At 43.5% G+C, this 16,788-nt stretch overlaps 1 protein-coding gene across 1 annotated transcript in view; it reads left to right on the plus strand.

Annotated features, from left to right (window-relative positions):
- atp10a (ATPase phospholipid transporting 10A) overlaps positions 1-16,788 on the plus strand; it is a 183,300-nt gene that overhangs the window by 40,417 nt on the left and 126,095 nt on the right. The window contains exon 2 of the mRNA XM_078545152.1: positions 6,311-6,515. Within this exon, the coding sequence (XP_078401278.1) occupies positions 6,311-6,515 (205 nt within the window). The remainder of the gene's footprint in view (positions 1-6,310; positions 6,516-16,788) is intronic.

The raw sequence follows: 16,788 nt of genomic DNA on the forward strand, positions 1-16,788 counted from the left end.
TGTGTGTGTAAGGAACTTGGAATGCGTGTGTGTGTAAGGAACTTGGAATGCGTGTGTGTGTAAGGAACTTGGAATGCGTGTGTGTGTAAGGAACTTGGAATGCGTGTGTGTGTAAGGAACTTGGAATGCGTGTGTGTGTAAGGAACTTGGAATGCGTGTGTGTGTAAGGAACTTGGAATGCGTGTGTGTGTAAGGAACTTGGAATGCGTGTGTATAAGGAACTTGGAATGCGTGTGTGTGTGTGTAAGGAACTTGGAATGCGTGTGTGTGTGTAAGGAACTTGGAATGCGTGTGTGTGTGTGTAAGGAACTTGGAATGCGTGTGTGTGTGTGTGTGTAAGGAACTTGGAATGCGTGTGTGTGTGTGTAAGGAACTTGGAATGCGTGTGTGTGTGTGTGTGTGTGTAAGGAACTTGGAATGCGTGTGTGTGTGTGTAAGGAACTTGGAATGCGTGTGTGTGTGTGTGTGTAAGGAACTTGGAATGCGTGTGTGTGTGTGTAAGGAACTTGGAATGCGTGTGTGTGTGTGTAAGGAACTTGGAATGCGTGTGTGTGTGTGTAAGGAACTTGGAATGCGTGTGTGTGTGTGTAAGGAACTTGGAATGCGTGTGTGTGTGTGTAAGGAACTTGGAATGCGTGTGTGTGTGTGTAAGGAACTTGGAATGCGTGTGTGTGTGTGTAAGGAACTTGGAATGCGTGTGTGTGTGTGTAAGGAACTTGGAATGCGTGTGTGTGTGTGTAAGGAACTTGGAATGCGTGTGTGTGTGTGTAAGGAACTTGGAATGCGTGTGTGTGTGTGTAAGGAACTTGGAATGCGTGTGTGTGTGTGTAAGGAACTTGGAATGCGTGTGTGTGTGTGTAAGGAACTTGGAATGCGTGTGTGTGTGTGTAAGGAACTTGGAATGCGTGTGTGTGTGTGTAAGGAACTTGGAATGCGTGTGTGTGTGTGTAAGGAACTTGGAATGCGTGTGTGTGTGTGTGTAAGGAACTTGGAATGCGTGTGTGTGTGTGTGTGTAAGGAACTTGGAATGCGTGTGTGTGTGTGTGTAAGGAACTTGGAATGCGTGTGTGTGTGTGTGTAAGGAACTTGGAATGCGTGTGTGTGTGTGTGTAAGGAACTTGGAATGCGTGTGTGTGTGTGTGTAAGGAACTTGGAATGCGTGTGTGTGTGTGTGTAAGGAACTTGGAATGCGTGTGTGTGTGTGTAAGGAACTTGGAATGCGTGTGTGTGTGTGTAAGGAACTTGGAATGCGTGTGTGTGTGTGTAAGGAACTTGGAATGCGTGTGTGTGTGTGTAAGGAACTTGGAATGCGTGTGTGTGTGTGTAAGGAACTTGGAATGCGTGTGTGTGTGTGTAAGGAACTTGGAATGCGTGTGTGTGTGTGTGTAAGGAACTTGGAATGCGTGTGTGTGTGTGTGTGTAAGGAACTTGGAATGCGTGTGTGTGTGTGTGTAAGGAACTTGGAATGCGTGTGTGTGTGTGTGTAAGGAACTTGGAATGCGTGTGTGTGTGTGTAAGGAACTTGGAATGCGTGTGTGTGTGTGTAAGGAACTTGGAATGCGTGTGTGTGTGTGTAAGGAACTTGGAATGCGTGTGTGTGTGTGTAAGGAACTTGGAATGCGTGTGTGTGTGTGTAAGGAACTTGGAATGCGTGTGTGTGTGTGTAAGGAACTTGGAATGCGTGTGTGTGTGTGTAAGGAACTTGGAATGCGTGTGTGTGTGTGTAAGGAATTCGGAATGCGTGTGTGTGTGTGTGTGTAAGGAATTCGGAATGCGTGTGTGTGTGTGTGTGTAAGGAACTTGGAATGCGTGTGTGTGTGTGTGTAAGGAATTCGGAATGCGTGTGTGTGTGTGTAAGGAATTCGGAATGCGTGTGTGTGTGTGTGTGTGTAAGGAATTCGGAATGCGTGTGTGTGTGTGTGTAAGGAACTTGGAATGCGTGTGTGTGTGTAAGGAATTCGGAATGCGTGTGTGTGTGTGTGTAAGGAATTCGGAATGCGTGTGTGTGTGTGTGTGTAAGGAACTTGGAATGCGTGTGTGTGTGTGTGTAAGGAACTTGGAATGCGTGTGTGTGTAAGGAATTCGGAATGCTCAATACTTGGTATTGAACATGGTGAGTAGCCACGTGGGCAAGATAATGGAAGGCTGGAGGTTCACTGCAGAATTCAGTTCTGTTCAGGAGGAGAACGGAAGAGGGGAAAAGATGGCTGCGTAAAGAAACGGGACTATGCATTGATCATCTGCCTTGCTTCATTTTACTTCAGTGTGTTCAGTCTACATGAGAGTGGCACTATGGTTAACTTACACCAACCACATCATCAACTGCCTAATGTTGTAATAGTGGCACACCCTCATGATGAGCACAGTGTTCCATTTATTCAATAGTTTCTATTCAATAAATCCACTGTCACAGGACTGTTTGTGTATGTGTTAACCATTCGGAGACGGGCGTAGTTCACAGAGCATCTCTTAGTCCTGTAACAATATTTGTAGATTTGATAGCTGCAGGGCTTAATGGGGAAGGGGACCTGCGGTCTTATAAACATGTGTTACTCTTATTTGCCACAGCAAACTTTTTAATTGCAATCTTGAAGGTCTTATAATATTAGGGAGGTACTGAAGTTTATTATAATATCCATGTACCATTAAGTCATTTTTTTTCTTTCCTGTTCTGTCTGGACACTGCTGTTTGGTGGAGTATTTGGCTCGTGACATGGTACATTCATGTTTTACACCGTTTTCATCCATGCCTCTGTTACCTCTAGACTCGACTAATCTCCCACATTCTACCCTTGAGATCATCCAGAACTCTCCTGCCCATGCCTTAACTCACAGCAAAAACCATCTCCACCTCCATCTCCTCTTCCTCTTCCTCGGCATGGGTGACCATGCCTTCAGTTGCCCAGGCTCCAAGCTCTGGAATATCCTCCCTGCACCTCTCCGCCCGTCCACTTCAATTTCCTCCTTTTAGGACACTCCTTAACCTACCTCTTTGACCAGGCTTTTGGTCACCTGACCTAATATTACCTTGCATGGCTCAGTGGCATGCTTTGTTTTTATAGCGGTCCTGTGAAGCAGGACATTTCATGATGTTAAAGGCGCTATATAAATATAAGTTGCTGGTGGAAAATACTCCCCGTTATTTGGAAATGAATGCGACTTATCAGTGCGGTGGTGCCGCGTCTAATGTGTTTGTGGGCGTGAGCAATGTGTCTCCCACCACCATTCATTAAAACCCACGCAAGAATATTTGCTTACATAAGTTAGCACAATTCCAAGTAACTCACTTTCTAATTGAATTGCGTTGAGACACTTGAAACACAGCAATAAAAACTGTTAGAAGTTTGGCATCACTACCCAACTTAGAACCGTGTGTGCCAAAAGCAACAACTATCCTGTCATTTCGTTAACAAATATTTAAAGCTAGTCCAATGGACGCTTGGGATCATTTTAATTTTTAAACTCAAGTCTGCAATTAACTGCACACAGTATTAGATTTATTGAAACCGCTGTGAAGCTGATGAAGTGAAAGAATGCCTGTCTGAGCTGCAGTGCTAGCTGTGGCTCAGTGGATATCACTTTCACCTCTGAGTCAGAAGGTTGTGGGTTCAAGTCCGACTTGAGTGCAAAAATCCAGACTGACTGGAGTTTGGTCCTGAGGGAGTGCAACGCTGTCAGAGGTGCTATCTTTTGGGTGATGAGGCCCTGTCTGCCCTCTCAGGAGGACACAACAGATCCTATAGCACTACTCAAAGAAGCGCAGAGAAGTTTGTCCTAATCAATTTGCATCTCACGATCGAAATCGCTGAAGCTGATATATCTAGTCATTGTTATATTGCTGTTTGTGGGACCTTGTGTGCAAATTGGCTGCTACGTTTCTTACATTACCACAGTAACTACACATAAAAGTACTTATCCTAAAGCAAAATACCATGAATGTTGGAAATCTGAAATAAAAACAGAAAATGCTGGAAGCACGCAGCAAGTCAGGAAGCACCTGAGGAGAGCGAAATGCAGTTAACATTTCAGGTTGATGAACTTTCATCAGAACTCACCTTTTATCTTTTAGGTATTAGATTTGGCCCTGAAAGCGCACTCCTGTCTGAGTCTGGGGGTCATGGGTTCAGGCCCCCCTTCAGTGCCTTGAGCACATAATCTAGGCTGACACGTCAGTACTGAGGGAGTGCTACGCTGTTGGAGATGCTGACAGTGAGCACAACAACAATTGAGTACCTTTTTAATAAGGTGCATTTAATTTAACAAGGCATTTAATTGAAAGGTAATTAGACAGAAATAGATGCTGAGCCAAAGAAGAAGCTTACAGGAACGGTGACTGAAAGCTTGATCGTTGAGGTGGGTTCCAAGAAGGGTTTGAAGGCGGAGAGGAAGAAAGGTTTACAGAGAGGATTCCAAAGCATAGGACCATGGGGGTTGAGAGAATCGCGGAGGGGAATGGGCATATTCACATTCCTGTTGCCCTGGCCTTTTGAAGTCCAGAGGCTAAAGGGTGGGGTTGGTGTTGTATTGCTGGAAGAGCTTTCAAAGATAAAGTCATAAAGGGATTGAAAACATGAGGATGAGAATTTTCAATCTGAAGTGTTAGATGACTGGAAGCCAATGCAGGTCAGCGAACAGAGAGGCGATGGCGAAGAAGAGCAAGATGGAATTGCATAGGGCTCCAGAGTTTTGGATGAATGAATGTTTATGGAGGCAGAAACCATCATAACATTTATAAAGTACTTATATACGCGCTTAAAGTGCCATAACCTACAAAGCTATGGACCAAGAGCCGGAGAGTGGTACCAGCCTGAATGGGGACTTGTCAGCTGGTGTGAACAGAATGGGCTGAATGGCCTCCTCATGTACTGTAAATTTCTATGATTTCTATTTCTATGGTGGACACAGGGAGGCTGACTAGAAGGACATTGGAATAGTGGAGTTTGGAGATGACTAAAGCATGAATGTGGTTTTCAGCAGCAGGGGGGCAGAAGTAGAGGTGGAGGTGGAGCCGGGGTATGGTACAGAGGTGGAAGAAGCAGCCCCTTCTGGCTCAGGGTCAAATAGGATGATGAGTTTGTGACCCTGAGTTGGGGAACTGGGGAGTTCATGACAGGGACTGAAGATGGCTTTGTTCTTCCTGAAGTTGAACAAGAGGGAATGGAAGTTCGTTCTGGGTGGTATGTTAGACAAACAATCTAGGAAAAGAAGTAGTGAAGAGCTGGGTAGAGTTTAAAAGTAATTGGCTCTGAATGCTTTAGGACATTCTGAGGTTGAGAACTTCTGTCTCTCTCTCCCTTGCCCCCTCTCGACACCCCCCCCCCCCCCCCCCCCCCCCGCCACCGGCCCTGGCCTCCCCTGCTGCCTTTCGACCCCTCCCTTTTGGGCTCCCTTTCCAAAATAAAGGGGGAGGTGAGTGGTGTTGGCAAGGTGGTTAAATGAGATAAGAATCTAGAAACAGCTTCTTGAAGTCCTGTCACTTTCAGGAGCTAATAGAGATGAAATTTTAAACTACGCTGTTCATGAATGCACCTTCTTAACATTCTCCATGGAACACACACATGGTGCCGTCTGACTACAGGGAACGTTTTTTTTCTGGTTATGTTGCAATAGCTGGCTGCCTTTAATCATATTACATGTTTTCCTACCAGCAGCAAGAGAGTTTCAGAAGCACTGACGTGGCAGCATGTGTAGCAGAGACTTTGAAACTAGTTGTAATTGGTATAACTGGACTGGTTAACTACAATTGAGTTAATTCACATGGTCTCACACTTTTTTTTTAAACGTTCATGAAGACAGATAAACAGAAGCACTCTGTTCTTATTTTGTGTTTAATATCTTCAGTTGGGTCTTGGTGGAAGTTAACTGACCTTTCCATTAAATGGGTTAACCATGTTCTTGCCTTCCCTGCAAAATAAGTCCTTTCCATAAAATACCAAAATTATTTGATGCCTTCCTGAATAGTGAAAAGTCTGGTGCGTAGCATGCCATCTATTTAATTTGTTTTAAGCTCCTGTATCGTTTAAGAGATTAAATTCATTGAAGTTGCATTCTTTATTATTCATGACAAACCTTTCGACATGTTCACACACAATTTCTCTGTCCTCTATTCCGAAACAACGACTTTCGAAGGCATTTATTTGAATGTGTATTTAATATTGCAGAGCGTTATTTGAAGCCAAAGAAGGTAACTCTAATAGTGCCATAACTAAACATTTTATGCATCTCTTAAAATGCATGCAGGTATTTTTACCTGTGTGGTGCGTATCCACACTCAAGTGACTGACTGGTGTGTTTAATTCATTCTTTCAAGGGATGAGAAAAAGTATGTTGAAAAATACTGGAAAGAAGTTCAAGTTGGGGATTTTGTTCGCCTGCGATGCAATGAAATCATTCCTGCTGATATCCTGCTGCTGTACTCCAGTGATCCTGATGGACTGTGCCATATTGAGACTGCCAATTTGGATGGAGAGACCAACCTCAAGCAGCGACAGGTTATTAAGGGTTTCACTGAGCTGGTAAGCAATTTTCAAATGACTTGGAACAGTCACAGTGCCATAGGATCATATCGCACAGGAGGAGGCCATTCTGCCCATCATGCCTGTGCTGGCCCTTTGCATGAGCTCTCCAATCAATTCCACTCTTCTCCCATGGCCCTGCATTTTTTTTTGAGTGGCAGATCACAATGACAATGGGCATATTTTGCTTAGTAAAGATATGTTTGAAAAAAAAAACAAAATGAATGTAAGAAAGCTGGAATTAACCTCAGAAATGCTGGAAATGTGCACAGCAAGTGAGCCCCAGAATCTGAAAAGGAAAGACAGATACTGGGATCCTTAAGCAAAACTACGACAGTCAGATAGGTGAGCCCCTCATCTATCATACTGAATGGTTATGTTAATTAAAAAGTGTCAGACGCGCAGGATAAATATCAAAACCAAATAACGATTGCAATTAATGGCTTTCAACATGATTTGTTACATAGGCAATTTAAAGGTTTGATTCAACTTTGCAAATGTGCTTAAAGCCTTCCCATTTTGGTTTACTCCTAAAACCTTTTCCCAACTATAGCCTCATTCCTAAAAACTTTCTCTGGCTTAAATATCATACAGTTCAGAGGGAATCCACTCATCCCATCTTGCCTGTGTGAGTGGTTTGCAGGAGTTATCCAAAAAACCTTTTATGCTTTCTTTACAACCAAGATAAGACCCCCTTTCCCCATCTATTCGCTAGGTGGACTAAACCTAGATGATCAGTCTCTAATGCAGAGACTCAGTCTTAAGTGTCATTCACTGTTGACCGACATTTCCAGAACCTTTTCATGGCCAGATTTCTCTTTTTGCCAAAAGCCTGGCAGTTGGCAAGTTATTCGATCCCCCCCCCCCCCCCCCACCCCCCGCTTCATACCACTGTACAAACATGATGAGATTGACCATAATTAGCCTTCCTTCGGCTTAAACCTGAGTGTTCCTTGTTTCTTCATACAAGACGGCCCAAATGTTGGCTTTTGCAGTGTAGGTACTCTTGGCACCAACTTTTAATTGGAAAGAACTGTTAGTTCTAAAAGCCTTTTGTCTCTTGCTCTCAATGTTGACTGAACTTCACCAGAGTTCGACTTTGCCCTGTTTTGAATTTTTTTTTTGAAGTTCACCAGGGTTGCTTAAAACACAACCCACCCACCCCCAACACTCAATCCACCCAAGAATACGTAATTCCATTTTTAGATCTATATTTATCGAGACGTGTCAGCATTTGCAGGAAATTTTTAACGCCCAAGTCTTTATTTTAAAATAATTTCCTACTCGTTAGTCATCGGCGCTGCTTACAAGTTTGCCAGTTAATAGTATTTGAGCCATTTTGGCCCTGTGGCCCCAGGCCCACTGCAACCTGGATTGAGAAGGTCTGGTTTCCATATCTGAACACTTGCCCCTAGTAGAGGATATGTCATTCCATCAACTTAGGTTGTGTTTCACATTTGGTTGATAGAAGGTGCTGAAGAAAATTTGATAGATTAATGAGCTGCTATTGTTATAAGAAAAATTAGTGTTTGTGTTGGCAATCTCTCATGGGTTTTCATTCTGCTCCTGTTTCCCAGTTCTATAGCTTCATTTTTATGTAACATTTTTCAAGCTAAGATTTTATCCCCTACACCTCAACCTCCTCCCACGGCACCTTCCCATGCAACCGCAGAAGGTGCAACACCTGCCCTTTTACTCCCCCCCCCTCCTCTCTGTCCAAGGGCCCAAACACTAGCAGCATTTCACTTGCACTTCCCTCAATTTGGTCTACTGCATTTGCTGCTCCCAATGCGGTTTCCTCTACATTGGAGAGACCAAACGCAGACTGGGTGACCGCTTTGTGGAACACCTTCGGTCTGTCTGCAAGCATGACCCAGACCTCCCTGTCGCTTGCCATTCAACACACTGCCCTGCTCTCATGCCCACATGTCTGTCCTTGGCCTGCTGCAATGTTCCAGTGAAGCTCAATGCAAACTGGAGGAACAGCACCTCATCTTCCGATTAGGCACTTTACAGCCTTCTGGACTTAACATTGAGTTCATCAACTTCAGATCATGAACTCTCTCCTCCATCCTCACCCTCTTTTTGATCCCCTTTTTTTCTAATAATTATTATGTTTTCTTATATATTTTTTTCTTTTCTATTTCTATTATTATTTTTAAAGTTTATTTCCATCCATTGTTTTATCTCCACCTTTTAGCCTATTTCGATCCCTTTCCCACACCCCACCCCCCACTAGGGCCATCTGTCACTTGCTCATCCTGCTTTCTACCCTTTAATGTCACCATTAGCACATCCTTTAGCTAATATCACTACCATCAACACCCCTTTGTCCTTTTGTTTATGACATCTTTGGCAATCTCTCCTTTGCCTCCACCTATCACTGGTCCTCTATCCAGCTCCACCTGTCCCACACCCCTTAAACAGCTTATATTTCACCACATTTCTTATTCCTCTAGTTCTGATGAAGAGTCATACGGACTCAAAACGTTAACTTTGTCTTCCTTTCCACAAATGCTGTCAGACCTGCTGAGTTTTTCCAGCAATTTTTGTTTTTGTTTTTGTTTCAGATTTCCAGCATCCGCAGTATTTTGCTTTTATCTTATCCATAATGTTTATGTCCATAATGTTTATGTCTATGAATGTATTTCCACCTGGTATTCTAATTGATCCAATCTAACCGCATGGTATTATCCATCATGTGATTAATGGTGACGAGGCTAATCTCAGAACCATGAGAAGAAAATGACCTTGAACATCAGATTCTTGTACTTGCCCCTGTTGATATAGTTTTGCTCCTGAGTATATATGGATGCCTTAAGTGTCACTTGGTGAAGCTTTGCCTTGATTTGTGTTGTCCTCAATATACATTTTCTCCAAAGTAGTCAATTTTAAAAATATGTCTACAAGTTGTACACTTCATGCTTTCACCAATTTTCCTCCCAGTTTGCACTGCAGCCTCCTTCATATAAAGGTGACACGTGCCCCAAGCCAGTGAGACGAGATAAATTCTGAGGTTATTTGAGGTTTGGAGTTCCCAATCTGCTTTCAAGTCTTGTAAGTGTAAACAGAATGTAGAGGAAAGGAGGGAGTTGTACCTTGAGAAAGTAAGGAGATGGTGCAGTGGAGGCAAACAGTGAGGGAATGGGCAATAATGTCCTCCAGGAACAGAGATACGCAGACAAAGGATTAAACTGAGCACATACAAAAGAGGGTGAAATAGCATATTGTGTACTGGAAGAGGAATGATGAGGATCAAACAGTAATCAAGACAATTGGAGTGCAAGAGCCGTTTTGTGAGAGAAAGAGAAGATAATTGATCACGCAGAGTGGAAAAACTACTAGACGAGTGATCAGTGCATTGTTTAAATGTGAACTACATTGTATATTTGGGGATGAAGTTGAACTGGGGAGGTATCCATAATGGCAGCTCAAGAGACGATTTTTCTTTCAACTTTGTTGTACAGAATGTTCTATTCCTGAAAGCCAGTTGATTAAGGACAGAACTGGAGCCAATCTTTACACATTTTCATATTATACACAGTGGCCAGGATTTTCCCCTCGGCGACTTGGGGGCGGTGCCCGCTCGCCGAGGGGGAAATGACATCGGGAGGAATCCCCGACGTCATCCCGGGCCATTTAAATTTTTAGGAAGGCGGGCAGGCAGCGAAATCAGCTGTCTGCCCGCCGACCTGTCAATGGCCAATTGAGGCCGTTGACAGGCTAGTTAAAGTACTTAAAGACCTGCCCAGCCAACCTTAAGGCTGGCGGGCAGGCCAGGAGCCCCAGCGGGCTTCTGATTATTCATGAAACTTCATCCACTGGCGGGATGAAGTTTCATGTACGTTTTGAACAAAAATAAAGTTTGTGTTCGTTTTTAACATGTCCCATTGTCACATGAGGGGGACATGTTGATAATTTTTTATTGTTTTTAATTTTAAAGTTTTTTTTCCCCAATGTCACTATTCTCCCTGAGACATGCGCGAAAGAGCGCAGTTCGACAGCTGGGGATTAGCCCCCCAGCACAGGAAGTGCATAGCGCTTCCCGTCGGGGATGCCGCTGGGCGGGCCTTAATTGGCACGCCCACTCAAAATGGCGGCGGGCCCCGTTTCAGTGATAGGGGTCAGCTGTCCACCCGCCTGCCATCCAAGGGCAAGATTCTGCCCAGTGTTACACATCACAAGCATATAACCCCTAACCCAATTCTAGTCTGCCTCATTTTAAAGGGGCCCAAGTGAATCATCAGTGAACGCTGACAACCTGCATACAGTTAATCACAATTAACGTACAATCAACACACAATAAAATGTCATCTGGACCTTGTGACTTTAAAATGCAGCATTTGCCTGTGCTTGAAAATTCAAAATCCTGTTGTGCCTGTCTGTAGAATGACTGAAAATGAAGATTTTTACATCTAGGAATCAAATCTCCCTTTTGGGCACTGTGGCTTTGTAGTAAACTCTCTGGTTTTTGATTATTCCCTTACTTGAAGCCTGTATAACAATTGCATCATATCTGATGCTTTGGACTATTTCCCATGTTGTATGAGAGCCAAAAAATATAGAACGTTCTATAAACAGAAAATACTGAAATATTTAGCTGGGCCAGCCAACGCTTGAGAGAGAAAAGACAGGTTAATGATTTGAGTGCAGACACAACTGGATACAGATCAATAACTTATCTATTCTGTGTACAGCCTGGAGAGGGAATCAGTATGTTGCTTCAAAGGTTTTATTTTGGGCAATATTGCAGCCTATCTAGCTTCCTGAAAGGTAGTTGCATACCGCTATCCTTCCTGAATTATTTCTGAATGATTTTGATAGCTTCTGCAGACAGGAATGAGGTAACTTTTGGAAGCTTTTTCTAAACAAACCAGTTCATTTTTAGTTCTATTCTAAAAATAGAAAATGTATTAGTGTAACTTTTTCCAAGTCCAAGTAAACATGTCTTGAAAATCTGAGCCCGTTTATTGTATGACATATAATTGTTGATAGATGCATCAAGAGCAACTTTGCTTTTCCTCAAAATATTATACCTGTTTTATATTCATACTATAAATTAAATCCAGTTGATTTTTGGTAGATTTTGCACACGGTAGAATGCATCACTACCTTTACCCCTCCATTGTAGCACTTCAGCTGCAATACCATTAAGTTAAGCAATTTCACTGAGGAAAGCCAGCCAGCTAATTTGCTGGACCTACAGGAAATCTGGTTCCTCTTCAGTCACCAGCCCAAATGACACCCAAGCAACATATCCTCCAGGTGAGCCGTATGAGTGCCACCATTCGGAAGAGCCAAGCTTTGAGCCTGTCCTATTACAGTGAGGCAAAGTGTATTGCTATCAGTCAGGGAGGTAGGCTGGAGATGTAGGAGCCTGGTTTTAAAGCTGAGCACTTTACTGCTCAGTGACACCAGAGGTAGCTCGAAGTCAATAAAGCCAGTCAGATTGTAAGCAGTGGCCTTGGATAAGGAGACGTTCACGGTTTAAAATTGAAAAATGAACTCGGGCAAATGCTTGTTTTGCTGCTTAACTTGGGGACATTTTATGTTAGGAACTTGTAAAGTTTGCTGATCGGGTAGGGATCATAAACTGTAATGGGTTGGGTACGCCCAGCGTCTAGGATGTTCAAAGATCATCACAGCGCTCCTTTTTATTCACTTATTAACTTGTTTGAAGACAACAGCTAAACAACGACATCATTGCTGTCAGCTCATTTAGCTCCCTGAAAGGTAGTTGCATACTGTTATCCTTCCTGAATTATTTCTAGAAATGAGTAGATAAAAGATGCTATTACCAGGTCTCTTATTTAAGAGGGAGCTTTCTCATCAAGGGCCCGTTTTAGAAATCAAACTCCTAATCAATGGCCTCGGCTTTCCACATGTAATGGAAAAATTCTTCTTCAGCCTGAGTGTGCCTGCAGAAATGATGCAGGGCTGTATTCATTTCTAAAATTGCAATGATCCTCTTTTGACATCCTTCGAGTCCCTAATTTAAGTTTCAGTAGTGTCTGTGGTGACCTTGTTGAGGATATGGAGCTACTGAAAGGATTGAGCTGAATTAAGTGCGTGCACATACACACAACTACACTCCCTAAATGACCAGAATTATTGAAGAGTTCTCTGGACTACTGAGTGAATAAATGTATCTGTTGTTACTTCAGATTGGCCTTGCAGTCTGATTTCCTAATTCCTCATAATGATATCATCCTTTTATTTTTCTTTTGCAAATCAATCAAACTGTACAAGAACTGTTTTCTTTTATTCCTTCATTGGATGTGAGTGTAACTCACCAGACCAGCATTTGTTGCCCATCCCTGATGGCGATGGTGAGCCAGCTCCTTGAACCGCTGCAGTCTATGCGGTGTCCAACAGCACCCACAGTGTTGTTAGGGAGGGGCTTCCTGGATTTTGACCCAGTGACAGTGAAGGAACAGCGATTTGTAGTTTCAAGTCGGGATCATGTGTAACTTGGGAGGGGAACTTGCAGCAACTCACCAAGGGTTCTTCGACAGCACCTTCCAAACCCCCAACCTCTACCTCCTGGAAGGACAAGGGCAGCAGGTGCATGGGAACACCACCACCTGCGAGTTGCCCTCCAAGCCACACACCATCCTGGCTTGGAACAATATTGCTATTCTTTCACTATTGCAGTCAAGATCTTGGAACCTCTTAACATCACGTGGGTGTACCTACATCAGCTGGACTGCAGCAGTTCAAGAAGGTGGCTTATCACCAAATTCTCGATGAATTCAGGATGGGCAACAAACGCTGGCCTTTCCAGCAGCGTTCACATCCCATGAAAAAATTCTTTAAAAAGGGTACACACTGTTGCCACTGTACGCTAGTGTAGAGAGTGAATGTTTTAAGGTGGTGGATAGGGTGTCGATCAAGTGGGCTGCTTTGTCCTGAACAGTGTTAAGCTTCGTGAGTGTTGTTGGAGCTGCACTCATCCAAGCAAGTGGAGAGTATTCCATCACACTCCTGACTTGGGCCTTGTAGGCTTTGGGGAGTTAGGAGGTGAGTTCCTCGCTGCATAATTCCCAGCCTCTGACCTGCTCTTGTAACCTCAGCATTTATCTGACTGGTCCAGTTCAGTTTCTACTAAGTGATTCCTATTTCTATTATTATTTGGGCCTATTATTATTAAGTGCAGTGGCCTGAATGGCATGTCACAGTGGTCACAACAATGGAAGAAGCTGTTAGAGCTTCATGCCCATTATCTTTCAAGAGCTGCCTTTTACTTCAGAAATGGTCTGAGAATACGTGTTTTGTCTGGAGGCACTTATTGAACTTGAGAATTCAGTTGACCAGACAGGGATCCTCCGCCATAGAATATTGAATGTACCTAATATCTTATTTTATAGCAGTTCTGATGAAAAGTCATCAACCTGAAGCATTAACTGTGTTTCTCTCCACCAACACTGCCTGACCCACTGAGTATTTCCAGCATTTTCCGTTTTTATCTCATTTTATTTTCACTGACAAATAATGCGCTTTTACAACAAGTGAGTGTCCATAATTTTTTTTGCTACAATTAGACTAGATTCTTGATGAATTATCAGTGAAAATAGCTCCTGGTTTAAAAACTTCAACCTAAACCAAATTTGAATGAACTTTGAGAGCTGCAGCTTGGTATCTGCACCAGGTATTTCCTGTTCCTCCACAGGAGATCGAAACTGAACGTAGTTTCGGGACTGATAATGGAAACTGAAACCCCCAGCTGCAGGGTGAACTGAGCGCAGTCTTTTACAGAAATCAAAACTGATAATATTTAGCATATCTGCGAGCATTTCTAAAAAAAAAAAGCACTTTAAAGTTTCAGGTGTAGAGCCCATCAAAGCTGGGACCGGATTAAGCAAGCCAGGCCCCGAAGGGAACTAAACATAACAAGATTATGAGGGGCATGGACAGGGTGGATAGGGAGCAGCTGTTCCCCTTAGTTGAAGGGTCAGTCACAAGGGGACGTAAGTTCAAGGTGAGGGGCAGGAGGTTTAGTGGGGGGGATGTGAGGAAAAACTTTTTTACCCAGAGGGTGGTGATGGTCTGGAATGCACTGCCTGGGAGGGTGGTGGAGGCGGATTGCCTCACATCCTTTAAAAAGTACCTGGATGAGCACTTGGCACGTCATAACATTCAAGGCTATGGGCCAAGTGCTGGTAAATGGGATTAGGTAGGTAGGTAGGTCAGGTGTTTCTCACGTATCGGTGCAGACTCGATGGGCCGAAGGGCCTCTTCTGCACTCTGTGATTCTGTGAGGAGAGGGAGGTAAAGGTAAAAATTAACAAGGACACTCATGCCCAGGAGCCAATCTCGAAACTCATTCCATTTGCAAAGAAAGTTTGTAAGTTTACGAGCTGCTTCTCCCAGGCCTCAACATTGAGCTCCCATGCCTGGTGCTATCAGACCTGTGACACTCCTCCCTTTCCCTCACTGTTGAAAGATTCCAGCAATCCATCAGTGAGCCAAAACTTGGCTTAAACCAAAAACAGCCCCATTACAAACAGCAACTGCAGGAAGTCATCATGAGCGCGCACACAGGTCAGAATTGTCCCTCCCATATAGGGTGAGTATGGAAGTGGGCGAGCATGCAAATTCATTCTGCAAACTGGCTGGCACACGCGCTAAAGAGCGCACAGATCTCCGAGGCCAAGTGCTGCCTCAGGGAGACCAGCTCAAATGTGAAAACCAGTTTAAAGAATAAAAAAAAAATTTACTGACATGCCTCATCACGTGACACTGTCACATGAGTTGGGACATGTCCATAACTTGTATTTAAAAAATATCCTGAAATTTTAAAATCCCTCATGAAACCTCATCCCGCCTGTGGATGAGGTTTCATGTTTTTTTCGGAAGGCAGCCTGGGCTCCCGGCCTGCCCGCCAACCTTAAGGTTGGACCAGCGTGTCCATTGATTACTTCAATTACTTTATTAACGGCCTTAAGTGCCCGCCGACCTGAAAATGTAAATGAAGCGGGGTGATGCCGGGACGCCCGCCCGACGTCGCCCCGTGTAATTGTATTCCCCGGCGAGTGGGCCCCGCCCCCTGCTCACCGACCGGAAGATGCAGCCCCAGGCAAAGCACGTTTGGCCGTACAAATTCAAAATGAGGTTCCCTTGCAACTTGAATCCTTTGCAGACACAGCTGTAGGCTTACAGGCTGGTTAGATCTTAAATGCCTCTGACGTACACACACAAACTCCTTTCTGTTTATACCTAATTTCCCCTTTCAATGTAAATTTTCCATGGTATTACTAGGCTTTTGACGTCACGCCTTCTAACAATAACATTTTCATCCCACTAATTTTATTAGTAATATAAACACGTTGCTTGGCGCCTCCCAGCTAGGTGCAAGATTTTACTCCCACTCTTCAATGCTTTATCCAACAAATGCAAATTTACACTTTTTACCTTCTATCCTCCTTACGTTTATCTATCTAATTAACATTTCAAACCTACTTCTTTCTATACATCAAAGCACCCAGACTAGCTGGCTTTAATCCAATTAAGACAGACACAGACCCCACTACAATTACATTTAAAAAATAATTTCCAATAACATTATAGACATTAATATCTCTTCATGACAACCACAAAAAGTTAGTATGCAGGTACAGCAAGTAATTAGGAAGGCAAATAGAATGTTGTCATTTATTGCAAGGAGTATGGAATATAAAAGTAAGTATCTTTTGCTACAGTTGTACCACATTTTTACCAGCACAGTTGTACACGTTGGTGAGATCACATCTGGAGTACTATGTACAATTTTGTTGGTCTTATTTAAGAAAGAATATAAATGTATTAGAAGCAGTTCCGAGAAAGTTCGCTTGACACGTACCTTGGATGGGGTTTACCTTATGAGGAAAGGTTGAAAAGGTTGTCTCTGTATCCATTGGAGTTTAGAAGAATGAGAGGTGATCTTATTGAAACATATGAAATCCTGAGGGGACTTGATAGTCTGGATGCTGAAAGGATGTTTCCCCTCGTGGGAGCGACTAGAACTCGGGGACACAGTTTAAAAATGAGGAGTCTCCCATTTAAGACGGAGATGAGAGATTTTTCCCGAGATTCGAGAGTCTTTGGAGCTCTTCCCCAGAGAGTGGTGGAGGCAGGATTGTTGAATAATATTAAGGCAGAGGTAGGTAGATTCTTGATTAAAAGGGGGTGAAAGGTTAACGGGGGTAGACAGGAATGTGAAGTTGAGGTCGCAATTAGCTCAACCATGATCTTATTAAATGGCAGAGCAAGCTCGAGGAGCCGAATGGCCCGCTCC

This window comes from Cetorhinus maximus, chromosome 7, assembly GCF_964194155.1.
Source record: "Cetorhinus maximus chromosome 7, sCetMax3.hap1.1, whole genome shotgun sequence".
Lineage (NCBI taxonomy): Eukaryota > Metazoa > Chordata > Chondrichthyes > Lamniformes > Cetorhinidae > Cetorhinus > Cetorhinus maximus.